Source organism: Zalophus californianus, chromosome 5 (assembly GCF_009762305.2).
Source record: "Zalophus californianus isolate mZalCal1 chromosome 5, mZalCal1.pri.v2, whole genome shotgun sequence".
Classification (NCBI taxonomy): Eukaryota; Metazoa; Chordata; class Mammalia; order Carnivora; family Otariidae; genus Zalophus; species Zalophus californianus.
In genome coordinates this window covers 26,215,727-26,229,265 of record NC_045599.1, presented here as the reverse complement: position 1 = coordinate 26,229,265, position 13,539 = coordinate 26,215,727, and the positions used below count along the sequence as shown (strand labels likewise).

The window sequence follows — 13,539 nt, the reverse complement described above, 5'->3', positions numbered from 1 at the left end:
TAGCTCTGAATTTAAAAAAAAAAATTCTTTGAGTAAGTATGATTAAGAATCCTAAAAAGATCTTAATGTGTGCTTGCAATAAAGAAATAACATTTTCTCCTTTGTGTGCAATTTCAAATTTTAGCTATTAAGCTGTATTGTATATTTCCAACCTTAATAACATGGAAATAGACAGTCATTCTGTCCATTGTTTGTTGAAGGAACTGAGTAAGCTCTTACAGGATTTCTTAGGCCAGTGCCTTTATCAGTTGAAATTATTTTATATTTAAAATCTTGTTTGCCCTTAATATTTTTTTTTAAAGATTTTGTTTATTTATTTGACAGAGAGATAGCAAGAGAGAGAACACAAGCAGGGGGAGTGGGAGAGGGAGAAGCAGGCTTCCTGCTGAGCAGGGAGCCCGATGTGGGGCTCGATCCCAGGACCCTGGGATCATGACCTGAGGCGAAGGCAGACGCTTAACGACTGAGCCACCCAGGCGCCCCTGCCCTTAATATTTTTATTGATTTTTTGATAGATGGCTGATCTCCAACAGGAGCACCAGAGGGAAATTGAAGGCCTACTGGAGAATATTCGACAGCTTAGCCGGGAGCTCCGGCTTCAGATGCTTATCATTGATAACTTCATACCTCAAGATTATCAGGTAAGAGGGAAGTTCTCTGTTCTAGATATTATATCACTGGCTGGGGTGAAGAAATAAGGAATGTAAATTATAATTTAATTGATGGTAAATATCTCCAGTTCAGTTGTTGACAGTAAAATTTTCTTGAACTAATGCCATCACATTTCACTTTAGCTGTTAACTTTTTTTTAAAATTTTTTATTGTTATGTTAATCACCATATATTACATCATTAGTTTTTGGTGCAGTGTTCCATGATTCATTGTTTGTTCATAACACCCAGTGCTCCATGCAGAACGTGCCCTCCTCAATACCCATCACCAGGCTAACCCATCCCCCTACCCCCCTCCCCTCTAGAACCCTCAGTTTGTTTTTCAGAGTCCATCATCTCTCATGGTTCGTCTCCCCCTCTGACATACTCCCCTTTTCTTCCTCTCCTGTTATCTTCTTCTTTTTCTTTTTTCTTAAAATATGTTGCGTTATTTGTTTCAGAAGTACAGAACTGTGATTCAACAGTCTTGCACAATTCACAGCGCTCACCGTAGCACATACCCTCCCCAATGTCTGTCACCCAGCCACCCCATCCCTCCCACCCCCAACCACTCCAGTAACACTCAGTTTCTTTCCTGAGATTAAGAATTCCTCATATCAGTGAGGTCATGTGATACATGTCTTTCTCTGATTGACTTATTTCACTCAGCATAACACCCTCCAGTTCCATCCACGTCGTTGCAAATGGCAAGATCTCATTCCTTTTGATGGCTGCATAATATTCCATTGTGTATATATACCACATCTTCTTTATCCATTCATCTGTCGATGGGCATCTTGGCTCTTTCCACAGTTTGGCTATGGTGGACATTGCTGCTATAAACATTGGGGTACACGTACCCCTTCGGGTCCCTACATTTGTATCTTTGTGGTAAATACCCAGTAGTGCAATTGCTGGATCGAATGGTAGCTCTAATTTCAACTGTTTGAGGAACCTCCATACTGTTTTCCAGAGGGGTTGCACCAGCTTGCATTCCCACCAACAGTGTAGGAGGGTTCCCCTTTCTCCACATCCCCGCCAACATCTGTCGTTCCCTGACTTGTTAATTTTAGCCATTCTGACGGGTGTGAGGTGGTATCTCATTGAAGTTTTGATTTGGATTTCCTAGCTGTTAACTTTTCTTAATACATAATTCTAAGAGTATGTAAGTAAGAATTTCTCAGCCCGGCACATTCTGCGTGGAGCACTGGGTATTATGCACAAACAATGAACCATGGAACACTATATTAAAAACTAATTATGTAATGTATGGTGATTAACATAACAATAAAAAGTTAAAAAAAAATTTTCTCAGCCCTTTGGAGGAACCCAGATTTATATAATTGCGTTTAGAATCAAGGTATAGGTCCTAGTTATACATTCAATATAATTAATCCTATAAATAGAATAAACAGAACTCCTTTGCTAATTTTTCTCCCCGTTTATGGATACCAATTGTGTATGTGTGTGTGTGTCTATCTGTGTATGGTGTAGTGTGGTGTATATGATAAAATAAACATAACATGAAATTTACCTTTTTAAACTATTTTTAAGAATACAGTTCAGGGGTGCCTGGGTGGCTCAGTTAAGCATCTGACTCTTGATTTAACTCAGGCATGATCTCAGAGTCGTGAGTTTGAGCCCTGTGTCCAGCTCTGTGCTTGGAGGGGAGTCTGCTTAATATTCTTTTTCTCCCTCTGCCCTTCCCTCCTCTCTCTTTCTCTCTCTCCCTCTCTCTCTCCAAAATAAATAAATTTTGAAAAAAAAAATACAGTTCAGTGACATCAGGTACATTCACAGCATGTTGCAATCATCCCTGCTATCCATCTCCAGGTGGATGCTGATTCTTAATTCTAGTATAACTTTAAAATCTCAGCATTTCTTTTTCTTTACTCAAAATTTCTATTTTTCTAATACATTTTAGTAAACCTTAACATACTGATTTTTCAAAAAAATTTGAGTATATAAAGATTTTTTTCTGAAAATAAGCCTTAGTATTTTTTTCCTTTGGACCTCAGGAGCACAGAATTAATTATTGGTTCATGGTACATTCTTCTTATTGGTCTTTGGATGACCTGCCTTTATTTAGTTGGTTAGTTTTGTTTGTTTGTTTTGGTTACTTTGTAGTGAACTTGTCATCAATAACAAAAGCTAATACCACAACAGTAACCTACTTCTAACCAAATGGTTTCCCTCTTCCCTCTTCCATCCCTTTGCCTCTTCCAACTCAAGGTAACCATCATCCTGAATCCCATGTTTTTTATGTTCTTTCCTTGCTTTTTATGTAAGAATATAGTTTACTTGCATTTACATGTATTTTTTCAAAGTCTGTATTTTTAAATATATAAAAAAGTTATAATGCAGTATATAATGTTTTGAGGCATTTTTTTTTACTTAATATGTTAAAATTTTAGTTTTGTGAATATTTTCCAGTATTTCAAATGTTATTAAATATTAAAAGTAGACCATCTTTGATTCTTAAAAGGAAATGATTGAAAACTATGTCCATTGGAATGAAGACATAGGAGAATGGCAGCTAGTGAGTATTATCTTCATCCTTCCATGAAATACTTATGGAGTGTTTCCTATAGACTGGATCTGTGCTGGCTGTGAGGGGAGAAAGATGGTCCAGAGAATGAATCAGATGACAATCCACTAGGGTGGATAAGATGTTTTCCTAATTATATCATAACACACAAACTTTTCAGGGGAAATGGTGTAGTTTGGGGCTTCATAGGACTGTATGACGTGTAAATCCCTTTCTTTTCCAGCATTCAAATTTCGAGCATGTTTTATGAGTGTAACATCAGTACATCTCATAGTAATTTGCCTTATTTATAGTACTAATTGCTAATTAAGACATTTTTCCTCCCTCCCTTTTTTTTCCTTTTTTGAGAAATGTGTTGCCTACACAGGAAATAACATGAGGAAGCAGACTCCAGCTCCTGATAAAAAAGAGAAAGATGTAAGAGTGCTTTTTTTTTTTTTTTTGGTAACTACAGTTCCTTTATTAGGAATTGGGTCACTAAATTCTGTTATCAATATGATATAAAACAATCAGCTCTGCTGAAAAATAGGCGGATCTCTTGGGAAGAGAAGCCCCAGGAGGGGTGATAGAGGACCTTTCTGCTCTCCTCAGTCATGAGGGCAGGCTTATGCTCTGTACGACACGAGGGGCAGGGCGTTTTCTTCAGAGCACTCTTTGCCCCCTCTCCAGGCTGCGGGGGGATAGTTAGAGACCGGAATGGGGCTGTACTTCTGCGAACTAGACCTAGACTTGGGTCAGCAAGGGCAGCCGGTGCGGGGAAGACAGCAGCAGTCCTCCTTTCCTGTAAAGGCATTTATCGTTTGTTGGGGCTTCTTATTTACCACCCCTTGGTGAATACATCTGAGACAAATGGCATTAGAAGAAGATATCCTTAGACATTTCTTTGGTCTTGTGTTCTGCAGGTTTTTTCTAGGAGTTTATTCAGTTTTTTACATCTTCCCCCCACATCTGGTTTAAATCCTTCCTATAAGAGTGTCTTGTGTTTGTTCCCTTTACTTAGCCCTTTGAAGTGGACCTTTCCCACGTGTATCTTGCCTACACTGAGGAGAGCCTCCGGCAGTCCTTGATGAAATTAGAGAGGCCACGGACTTCGAAGGGGAAAGCAAGGCCTAAGACAGGGCGAAGGTAAGGACTGCCTTTCAGTACTAGGAAATAAAGGCAACAGGATATTCTGATTAGGCACATTTAGAGGAAATTTAGTTGTAATAAGTATTTTAGCTGTATTAAAAAGATGCATTTTAGATGTATTTAAATAAATATCAGAGTCTATGTAGTTAGGATTTGAGTAAGTGAAAACTAAAGAATTAAGTCTTCCAACTTCTTTAGCCCTCCTCAGTAACAGAGTTTATTTTTAATTTACTTTGTTCTATCCAAATGTATTAGAAGTCATCTATTATCTTAATCCCTTAATTCTTAATAGTAATTCTTCTAGTGAGATGCTGATTCATTTGCCTGGTCGACTCCCAATGTCTTGTATTTGCTGCCTTGCTTTTCTGTCATAAACACTGCCCCAAGAACCTTGACCTTCTCAGTCACCAGTTAAAGAAAACTTGTCTGACCATCTTTCCCTCTCCTTTGAGTACTGGTTTTGACTGTTGAGTGGTCTATATGTATCATAACAAGCCCAGGGAAATCGGGGATAGAGCTTATTTCTTCTCTCCCTTCCCTACATCAAGTACTATTCTGCTTATTTAAACCGATTGTAATACTTGGGGCTCCTGAAATGATAGGAAATAATCAGCTTATTTTTCCCCCTACTTTGAGTATAGAGACTTCTGAGTTACATGTAAGATAAAGTTGTATGGTTTTAATATTTTTGTGTTACATAATATCATAGATATAGCCTAACATTTATAAATTTGGTTTAGTTGAACTCAGGAGGAATCAATAGCATTTTAAAAGTGTACGAGTTTTTACCTTTTTTAGCATTTAGATGCCAGTTGTTAAAAACTTTTCGCATGTCACCAGAAGCCATGTGCAAAATATTTAGTGAATGAAGAAACCAAAGAAACACAAATCCCATTAGATCTTTTGTTTTTCCATTTTTTAATAGAGAGATTTTCCTCTTAACTCTGCAGTTGGTAAGAAAAATTACAGTGCAAGGGGTGATGATAAGCGGTAAGGCAGTTGGCCTCAGCGTAGGAGAAAAATAGACAGTGGCTGGGACTGGGGCAAAGTGGAGAGTGGTCTGTCTGGAGTAAGTGGCTACTACCCCTGTTCCTAGTTAGTTTGGGGAATAAAGGGCCCACTGTTGCTGGATCTTCTCGTTTCAAAGGAAGAGCCAGAAATCCAGATTATTTACATGACATCTCACAGTTTTTGTCACTTTTTTTTTTAAACCATAAGGACCTAAAACAAACAATTTGATAAGGTATGTGGTTATGGTTTTCAGAATACTCACTTAAAAATATTTATTTTGTGGTTTAACATAAAAAAAGTTCATTTGAGCCTACATTAGATGAGCCACACTTACCATTCTCTGTGTACCAAAATTAGCCTTCTGTATTATGAAAATAATAGATGGCCATAAACATAGGTAAATATACATAATATAAGGTTTATTGATACTGCGTTACTTTACCTGATAATGTTCAATGGGATATCCTCATTAGAAATGCATAGGTCAATGTGCCAAGCAAAATTCCAGTGAACACAGTAGTTCATGTAGCATTTCCATTGGTCCATTGTCTGTAAGGTGTTGCTTCAGATGATTTGTGTCTCCTTTTTTCACTGAATGAACCTGTACCTTCAGCATGCCCCAGAACAGATAATCAAGGGGTTCAGGCCTGACAAGCATGCAACCCACCTGGCCTAGCCTGTCTAGTCCAGCTTTAGAAGTTTTCATCCACTCAACCCCTCACGTTCTGGTTGGGGGCGTGGAGTGCCATGCTCTTGCTCCTACTTGAGGCAACTTCCCCTGGCCTAAAAAGGTAGGCTTTAGTTGATCTCTTAACATAGACCTGTCAAACGTTGGCCTGTTTCTAGACCTTATGGCCACCCTGTATTACCTGCTACCTAATGTAAAGTGTTTGCATTCAGTTTTCTAGGAAAGCATTCATGTTTTCTTTTTCTTTCCTCCAAACAGAAAGCGTTCTGCAAAGCCTGAAACTGTAATTGACTCTTTACTTCAGTAAATGTTACAGACTTAAAGTCACAATAAAAATTAGTGATATTCTCATGCCTGGACAAAATCTTTACTTAAAACACTGAAGACTATTCTGTAATTTCAAATAATGGAAGCTGTAAGTCATGGAGTAAGACTGGAACTAATGAATTGCCTAGTAAGTCTTAGTCAATATAAATATTAATGTCATTAAAATTGTACAACTGGTAATTCTTCAAATTGTCATATTATGCTCCAGTTGATACTGTGCAGGGAAGTTGGAGGAGCAGCTCTTACTATAGAGAGTTGCAGTTTAAATGTATACGTAAATCTGCTAGTGATTTATTCAACTGCTGTAATGATTAGGTAACTAGATAGTCAAAATAGAAGAAAAACGTAAGTCCTGTTTTTGCACACAGAAAGTAGCAGATCTCATTGTCCTGTGTTGTGCTGTCATGTATGAATGTGTGGGCTGCATATCTAAGACATTATTCGATCCTAACACCCGCGTGGCCTGTTTAAAAATGTTCTAATTTTTACACTAACATTCATTGTGTTTTAAGTATAAGATAACTCATCTTACTGATCTTGAGAAAATTTTATAATTCAACAGTCTTTAGAAGTATACATGTTTAAAATACAAAAGTTGGAAATATGTTTCTTCTGGACCTCTCGACCTTTTTTGCCACTTCAAGTCAAATGCACTTTTTTTGTTCTGGTTTTGTGTTCTCTTGAAGCATTGAATTTGTATGTAGTTAGAAAGGAGTCACAGTTGCAGAAAATTAAGAAGCTAATATTGGTCACTGATCTTTGCCCATATGTGTATATTTTCTAAAATTCACTTCGAAGTGTGACTAATGGATGCTTGGCTTTCCTATGTCTGAGTTCTAAATTGTGATGGAAATTGCTCTGTATCTCCCAACTGAGAAAGGTCTCCATTTTCCACAAAATGCAACCAAAGCAGAAAATATGTGTCTTTCAGTTCTTTGGCTTTAAAACACTTTGTTTTGCTTTTATTCATATTTTATAAGAAGAAAATATTTTTCCCTAAATTTCTTTTATTGACAACTCCCAGTTAGACCATATTCCTCTAAAAATAAGAAATTTTATTTTATAGTAAATAAGTTGGAATAGAATTGTTCTTATGTTGGCTGCTTAAAAATTTGAAATTTTTTATAAGTCAAGCTACTCCTAAACCACTTAATATTTTTTATGATTTTAAAATTATGTAATCAGCCCTGAAGTCCATTGGTTGCAAGTTTGAGACTTCATAAATAAGTATTTACTAAGTGAACAGTATTTTAATAAGTTTGGTTAAATATTGGTTTGTAGTTACAAAGCTGTGTATAAAGTGGGGGTGAGCGAAGGTGGCGTACTTGTGAGGTGGTGGTAAAAATGTGTCCCTAAATTTAAAGTACATTCCAAAGGTGGTGTACTAAACGTCCTGTGTGTAGTGTATATTTTCTAGTTAACAAGAATTGCATTTAACTGGCAGCATTTTCTTTGCAATGTGTAAGACAGAAGTTTATGACTTCTGTGGGGCATTGTTTAGGTACTGTGAAGACTAGAGGTAAATTTGTGTCTTGTAAAAGCTTTGTGTGCACAGAGTATCTTCGCAACTGTAGATGCACATTTAACTGTTAGTAATTGCTCTAGAGAAATCTTCATTTTACCAGTAGAAAAAAAACAGATGCAGACTTCTTTTTAAAAGTCCTTATTTCTAGCCTTTAACCATCCAGTTAATAGGAAAGGAATAACTTTATTTTTTATTTATTTTATTTTATTTTTGAGTAGAGTTGACACTGTGTTCCATTAGTTTCAGGTGGACAACATAGTGATTCACCTGCTCTGTTACACTGTGCTCACCACAAGTGTAGCTCCCATCTGTCACCAGACAGCACTCTTAAAATCGTTGACTGTATTCCCTTTGCCGTGGGAAAGGAATAACTTTGGCATTAAGCTTATTTAAAACATAGGACTTTTAAGCCAGTATGTTAGATTTATTTTTCTATTCCACTTCTGCTGCAGTAACAAAAAGAAATCTGTAAAAAGTCAAAACATTGTGGAATTTACAAAACAGGCCACTTTAGTAGTTATTATTTTTTTTAAAGCATTTACATTAGAACTGATTATACCAGATGTACATTAGATATTCATTTTATGAAATACCAAAATAAGATATTCAAGCCAGGCTTGAATATCCATATGAAAACATGGGATACTGACTTTAGAGTTATTCATTTAGCTTTAATCATAGCAATTCTGTGGTTTCTTCACGTGTACTGTGTCTTTGTCCATAAAATGAAATATTTTGTAACTTCAGTATTAATTTCGTGAAAGGATATAGATGAAGAAACCTGTTCATTATTTGAAATAAATAGGCAAATTTAAAATGAGTGTCACAGGGGCACCTGAGTGGCTCAGTCCTTAAGCGTCTGCCTTTGGCTCGGGTCATGATCCCAGGGTGCTGGGATCGAGCCCCACATCAGGCTCCCTGCTCCGCGGGGAGCCTGCTTCTCCCTCTCCCACTCCCCCTGCTTGTGTTCCCTCCCTCGCTGTGTCTCTCTATGTCACATTAAAAAAAAAAATCTTAAAATGAGTGTCACATATAAATAGGTTGTCGAGTATTTTCTCTTTAATTTAAAAAAGTAATGTTTATTTATTAAAAGATACCTTGGTAGAATGTATGTTCTTTAATAAACCCTGTTTTAAAATCTCAATTATATATACTAATAATTAAGATATTAAAATATAGTAGTACCCCCCATTTTTGTTTAGATTCTTGTAAAATATAAGCTTAACCAAGGTATAGGGGGGTGGCTTGCATCTTTGTGTTTTTCTGGCAAGTAGAGTCTATTTGACAAGGTATGTCCTCTTTTTTTCTGGGGGAAGGGGACCTTTTTTGCAGCAAGAAATTTAAGGTTACTTTGGGGGAGGGGGTCAGTGCTACTTCGTCTGTAACATGTTTTTTTTAAAGTTATGATTATGGATTTTGGGTTGTTTTCAGTCTTTCAAAAATATCTTTCCCCTTAACTCTTGTATTAAGGGAAGTCCCTCTTTCCTACAGGGCTCCGAATTAAGGAATGGGTAGAGTTTACATTTAAGCACGCCAGTGTCTGCCCAATTTCTTAATGTATACATTTGTTTTCCTTTTTAGTGATTCTTTGTTCTTAAAATGCTAGAAGAAAACATAGATCTTCCTAGTGCCTTTGAACTTATACTGTAGTTTGATTAATTTAAATCATTAATAACTTCAGTAGGATTACTACAATACTGTATACTGGCCAAAATTGCAAATCTTATAATGAGTTTGTTGCATCAGTTTCAAAAGCCACACCTTCATTGTATTTTATGTATAAATTGTATTTGTTCAAGTTGTATATATTGATATTGTATGTATACATGCAGCATGGTTAAGTTAGAAATAAAAATCTTTACCTAATACCTATAGTGGTGGTCTGCTTCTTTCCTGAACTGTCTTGTGTTTACGTCCATCCTGATACTAATAAGTATGGTCTTTGTGCTTGGCATCTCAATTTTGTATGGTTGAGAGAACCCAGTGTCATTTTACACCCAAAACATTTCATGTTGTGAGTCTAGAAACAGAAATCGTCATGAAACATAAACCTGGGAGAAAGGTTTTAAAATGTGCTTCTTCTGGGCACCTGGGTGGGTCAGTTGGTTAAGCGTCTGCCTTCAGCTCAGGTCGTGATCCTGGGGTCCTGGATCAGTGGGGAATCTGCTTCTCCCTCTCCCTTTGCCCTCCACTCATGCTTGCTCGCTCTCTCTCTCTCTCGCTCTGTCTCTCTCTAGTGCTCTTTCTCTCAAATAAAATCTTTAAAAAATAAAAAGGTAAAATGTGCTTCTAATTGATAACATTTTTGGGGGGTGCGCCTGGGTAGCTCATTCAGTTAAGTGTCCCACTCTTGATTTCGGCTCAGGTCATGATCTCAAGGTCGTGAGATTGAGCCCTGTTGGGCTCTGTGCTGGGCATGGAGCCTGCTTAAAATTCTCTTTCCTTCTTCTGTCCCGCCCCCCACCCTGCACTCAAACAAACTTATTTTTGCCAAAAATATTTTTATCCAAATTTTGTTATCCTTTTTCACTTGGTATTTGAGAACAGAATCTTAAAGAGGTACGTATGTAAAATGTATCTAAAAGGTAAAAGGAGACATTTCTTAGTGCTACGATACCATGATCTCTTTTAAAAGTTTTTAATGAGCTTAATCTGCAAGACAAAACATTGCTTGAATTCTTGTTAATCATGTATTCTTGTAACAGTTTATTAGCAGGCTTTGCATTGGGTGGCCTTACGAAAGTCAGGGCAGGCAATGAGAAGTTTTGATTCGTCAGCAAGTCTCAGAGGACTTAAATGTGCTTTTTGCAAAGGAGACTCCTCTGGCCCTTTCTGGGCTCGCTCTCTTCCTTTTCCCAACTGCTAACTTAGGTCACACTCCTACAGTATGTGGAACACGAAAAGAAGATGAAAGACCTGCCATGGCCTAAGCAAGAGAATAAATAGTGCTGCCTTCACATCCTCTGCCCATCTTCCCCAGTTGAGTTTTGGAGCTGCGACACTTTCACCAAAGCCATACCACTAAGATGCACCTGCTACCGCCCGCCTGTGTTGTCAGGATGCTGCTGAGGACATTGTCTGTCCTAAAGAAGACCCTGCAGAAATCTCTTTTAAAAAGCCAAGTACAAAAACAAAACAAAGCAAAAAACAGCTGAGGACCAGCCTAGGGGACCACAGTTAGCCAGGGCTTGCCAGAGCAGTCCTGAAGCCACAGCCTAAACCTAAAGTATTTGTTACAATAGTAGCTGAATGTCTCATTCTTAGGCTGTTTCATTTGCAAAACAAATCAGGTCTTCAGTCCTCCTTCGGAAGTTGAACAAATGTGTGGGAAAATTATGAAGAGGCTACTTCAAAAAGAACCTGTTTCCTCTCAGCATTTATCTTGGGCTTCCTGTGACCCAATCTTCAAGTTACTTTTATCAACGTTATCAGAACATCACTTTTTGTCTTACCCAAACACGTTTATGGCTCTGACTAAAGAATATGACAGATCACACGTTCTTCCACACCTGCTCCCCTCCCCCACCCCTTTTCAGAGGGCTGGGGAAATTTTAGTTTTTAATCAAAGGCTTTACTTCTCCAGTGGTACAAAGGAATTTAACTGGGACTTTACAACTGCATAAAATATTTCTCAGAGTTGATGCTAATCTTAGTGAGAGGATATTGCCTAACCCAACCTAAAAGTACCAGAGTCATTACAGAAATATTATGTTGGCCTTGATTTCTACTCCATCACGAACTGTGCCACTCCGTCACTGGTGTCTTCTGTATTTACTGTGTGCCCATGTGGTACTGGGTGGAAGGTCTTTGCGATGCTCCAGCCTCCCCCAGGAGGGAGAGGTGACCCTGGAAATGAGAATGGCAGCTCAGCATGTTGAGGGCTGTCATTCAGGAGTGGGAATGGTGAGCGGCCAGTCCTGGTGTTCTTCCCGAGCAGCCAAGATGGTATCTAGCACATACCTACCTGACCACAAGGTCAGAAGAGGCTTCTTCCCAGGGAAAGTGCTTTTGAAGATGTCACAACATCTTCGGGTAAAGCATCCCGGGCAGCAGGAGTAACACGAATCTGGCTGCCGGGGGCACGGGTAGGATGCTGGACATAGGGCAGAAGGCCGTCTGCACCGATGAGCCTGAAAAGGAAAGTGATAGGCCAGTAGGGAGTGGGAAGCCACAGAGGGATTTTAAGTGGGTCCCTCACATCATTTGTGTTTTAGAGAAAGAACTGGTAGAAAGGTTGTGAAGGGCTAGCTAGCCGGGGGCTGGGACAACAGGTGGCGTGAACACCTGGGCCCTGGAGGCTCGCTCGGGCCTGAGCCACAGGAGCCCAGTGCCTTGTCTTCTCAGCTCGCTCCCCCCTTCTCTTTACTCACATTGCCTAGCAGGTGCCCAGGTGTGCGGCCAGCCCAGCAAACATCAGACCGTGACTGTGTTTGGTTTGACACTGGCTGATAGGAGATGCGGAGCAGATGGCTGAGCGCCTGCAGTGCAGCTAAGGGAAGTTGACGGGCAGGCTGGAGCTGATGCGCTGCACTGTGGAGAGCTGAGGAGAAAACATCTGAGCGCTCGGGGCCAGACCAGTTCGGGAAGCGCTGGGCGTGACAGCGGACTGGATTTTAGTTCTCCACCTGGGACTGGAACTCCAGCTGGAGCTGAGGAATTGAACCAGGGAATCAGCTCCAGGAGCAGAGCATGTGTGCGCCTTGCTGTCCGTGGAAGCCAGTAGGAGCAGAGGGGCTCCGCCTGCCCGCTGTTAGGCCGGGATGCACTGCGCTACGGGAGAAAGGTGCGTACTGCCCTCTGCGCTGCAGTGCCCCACTCTCAGGTGACTTGGGCACCCCGACAGGCCCACCAAGATGACATGTGGGGGAGGGTCACTGGCGTGGACCAGCCAGTAGCAACAGGAGCCCCTTCCTCCCCCCCATGCTTCAATAAAAGACATTCAACCATGGATTTGAGTGAAACATGTTTTCTTTTGTTCATTTATTCAGTAAGTGTTTTCTTAGCTACTAATGCCGGAGATACAATACATTCATTGGCGAAAGGGTGTAGATGGCTGATGGCCGGGACGGAGCAGTTGAGACTTCATGTGTCATTCGGGCCAGGCAGAGGCACGTCTGCCCCCCCTGAAGCTTTGGCCGCTGCTCAGTTTCCTAAGTGAATGAGCTTAAATGACAACTGTCTCACCTTTCACTTAATCCCTGTTTCTTCACTTAATTCTTTTTATGTGTGTCCTCAGCTCATGTGCTCTCACTCTCTGGGTAAACTCAAGGGCTCATTATTGGGTGTTTCCATGCAGAGCCCAGAACCACCTGTCCGGAAGTAAATAGAAATGTTAGTTGCATCTTAACCATCGAAACTAAGCTTATGACAGACCTGCCTGGAGCCCACCTGTCCTTCCGATGGCCCCTTCTAAATCTTTCTTCCCAACAATCTTTCCTCTTACCATCCTGGCCCCGTACACAAATAAAACCCACAACTCATATCCTGTGGCAGACTACAGCTCACATTAGCCATTGAATGCAAATGAGTCTCAATCAAAGAAGAAAGGAAACTAAAGTTTTCAGCATGGCCTTAGAAGGCTCCATGACTCTCTTCGTTACTTGCTGCCCTTGGCATGCTGGTATTTTATGTGGGCAGGGTGAAACTGGCTGTGGTTTCAGGG

General features: G+C 39.8%; 1 protein-coding gene across 5 annotated transcripts in view; it reads left to right on the top strand.

Annotated features, from left to right (window-relative positions):
• Positions 1-9,745, top strand: part of KIF3A (kinesin family member 3A) — a 55,522-nt gene extending 45,777 nt beyond the window's left edge. For 4 of the 5 annotated variants that reach the window (XM_027604503.2, XM_027604506.2, XM_027604505.2 and 1 more), the window contains 5 exons: positions 516-641; positions 3,136-3,189; positions 3,547-3,615; positions 4,199-4,323; positions 6,284-9,745. In XM_027604503.2, the coding sequence (XP_027460304.1) occupies positions 516-641; positions 3,136-3,189; positions 3,547-3,615; positions 4,199-4,323; positions 6,284-6,332 (423 nt within the window). In that variant the 3' untranslated portion in view covers positions 6,333-9,745. The remainder of the gene's footprint in view (positions 1-515; positions 642-3,135; positions 3,190-3,546; positions 3,616-4,198; positions 4,324-6,283) is intronic. The other variant, XM_027604504.2, reaches the window with a different exon arrangement.
• The last annotated feature ends 3,794 nt before the right edge of the window (positions 9,746-13,539 follow it).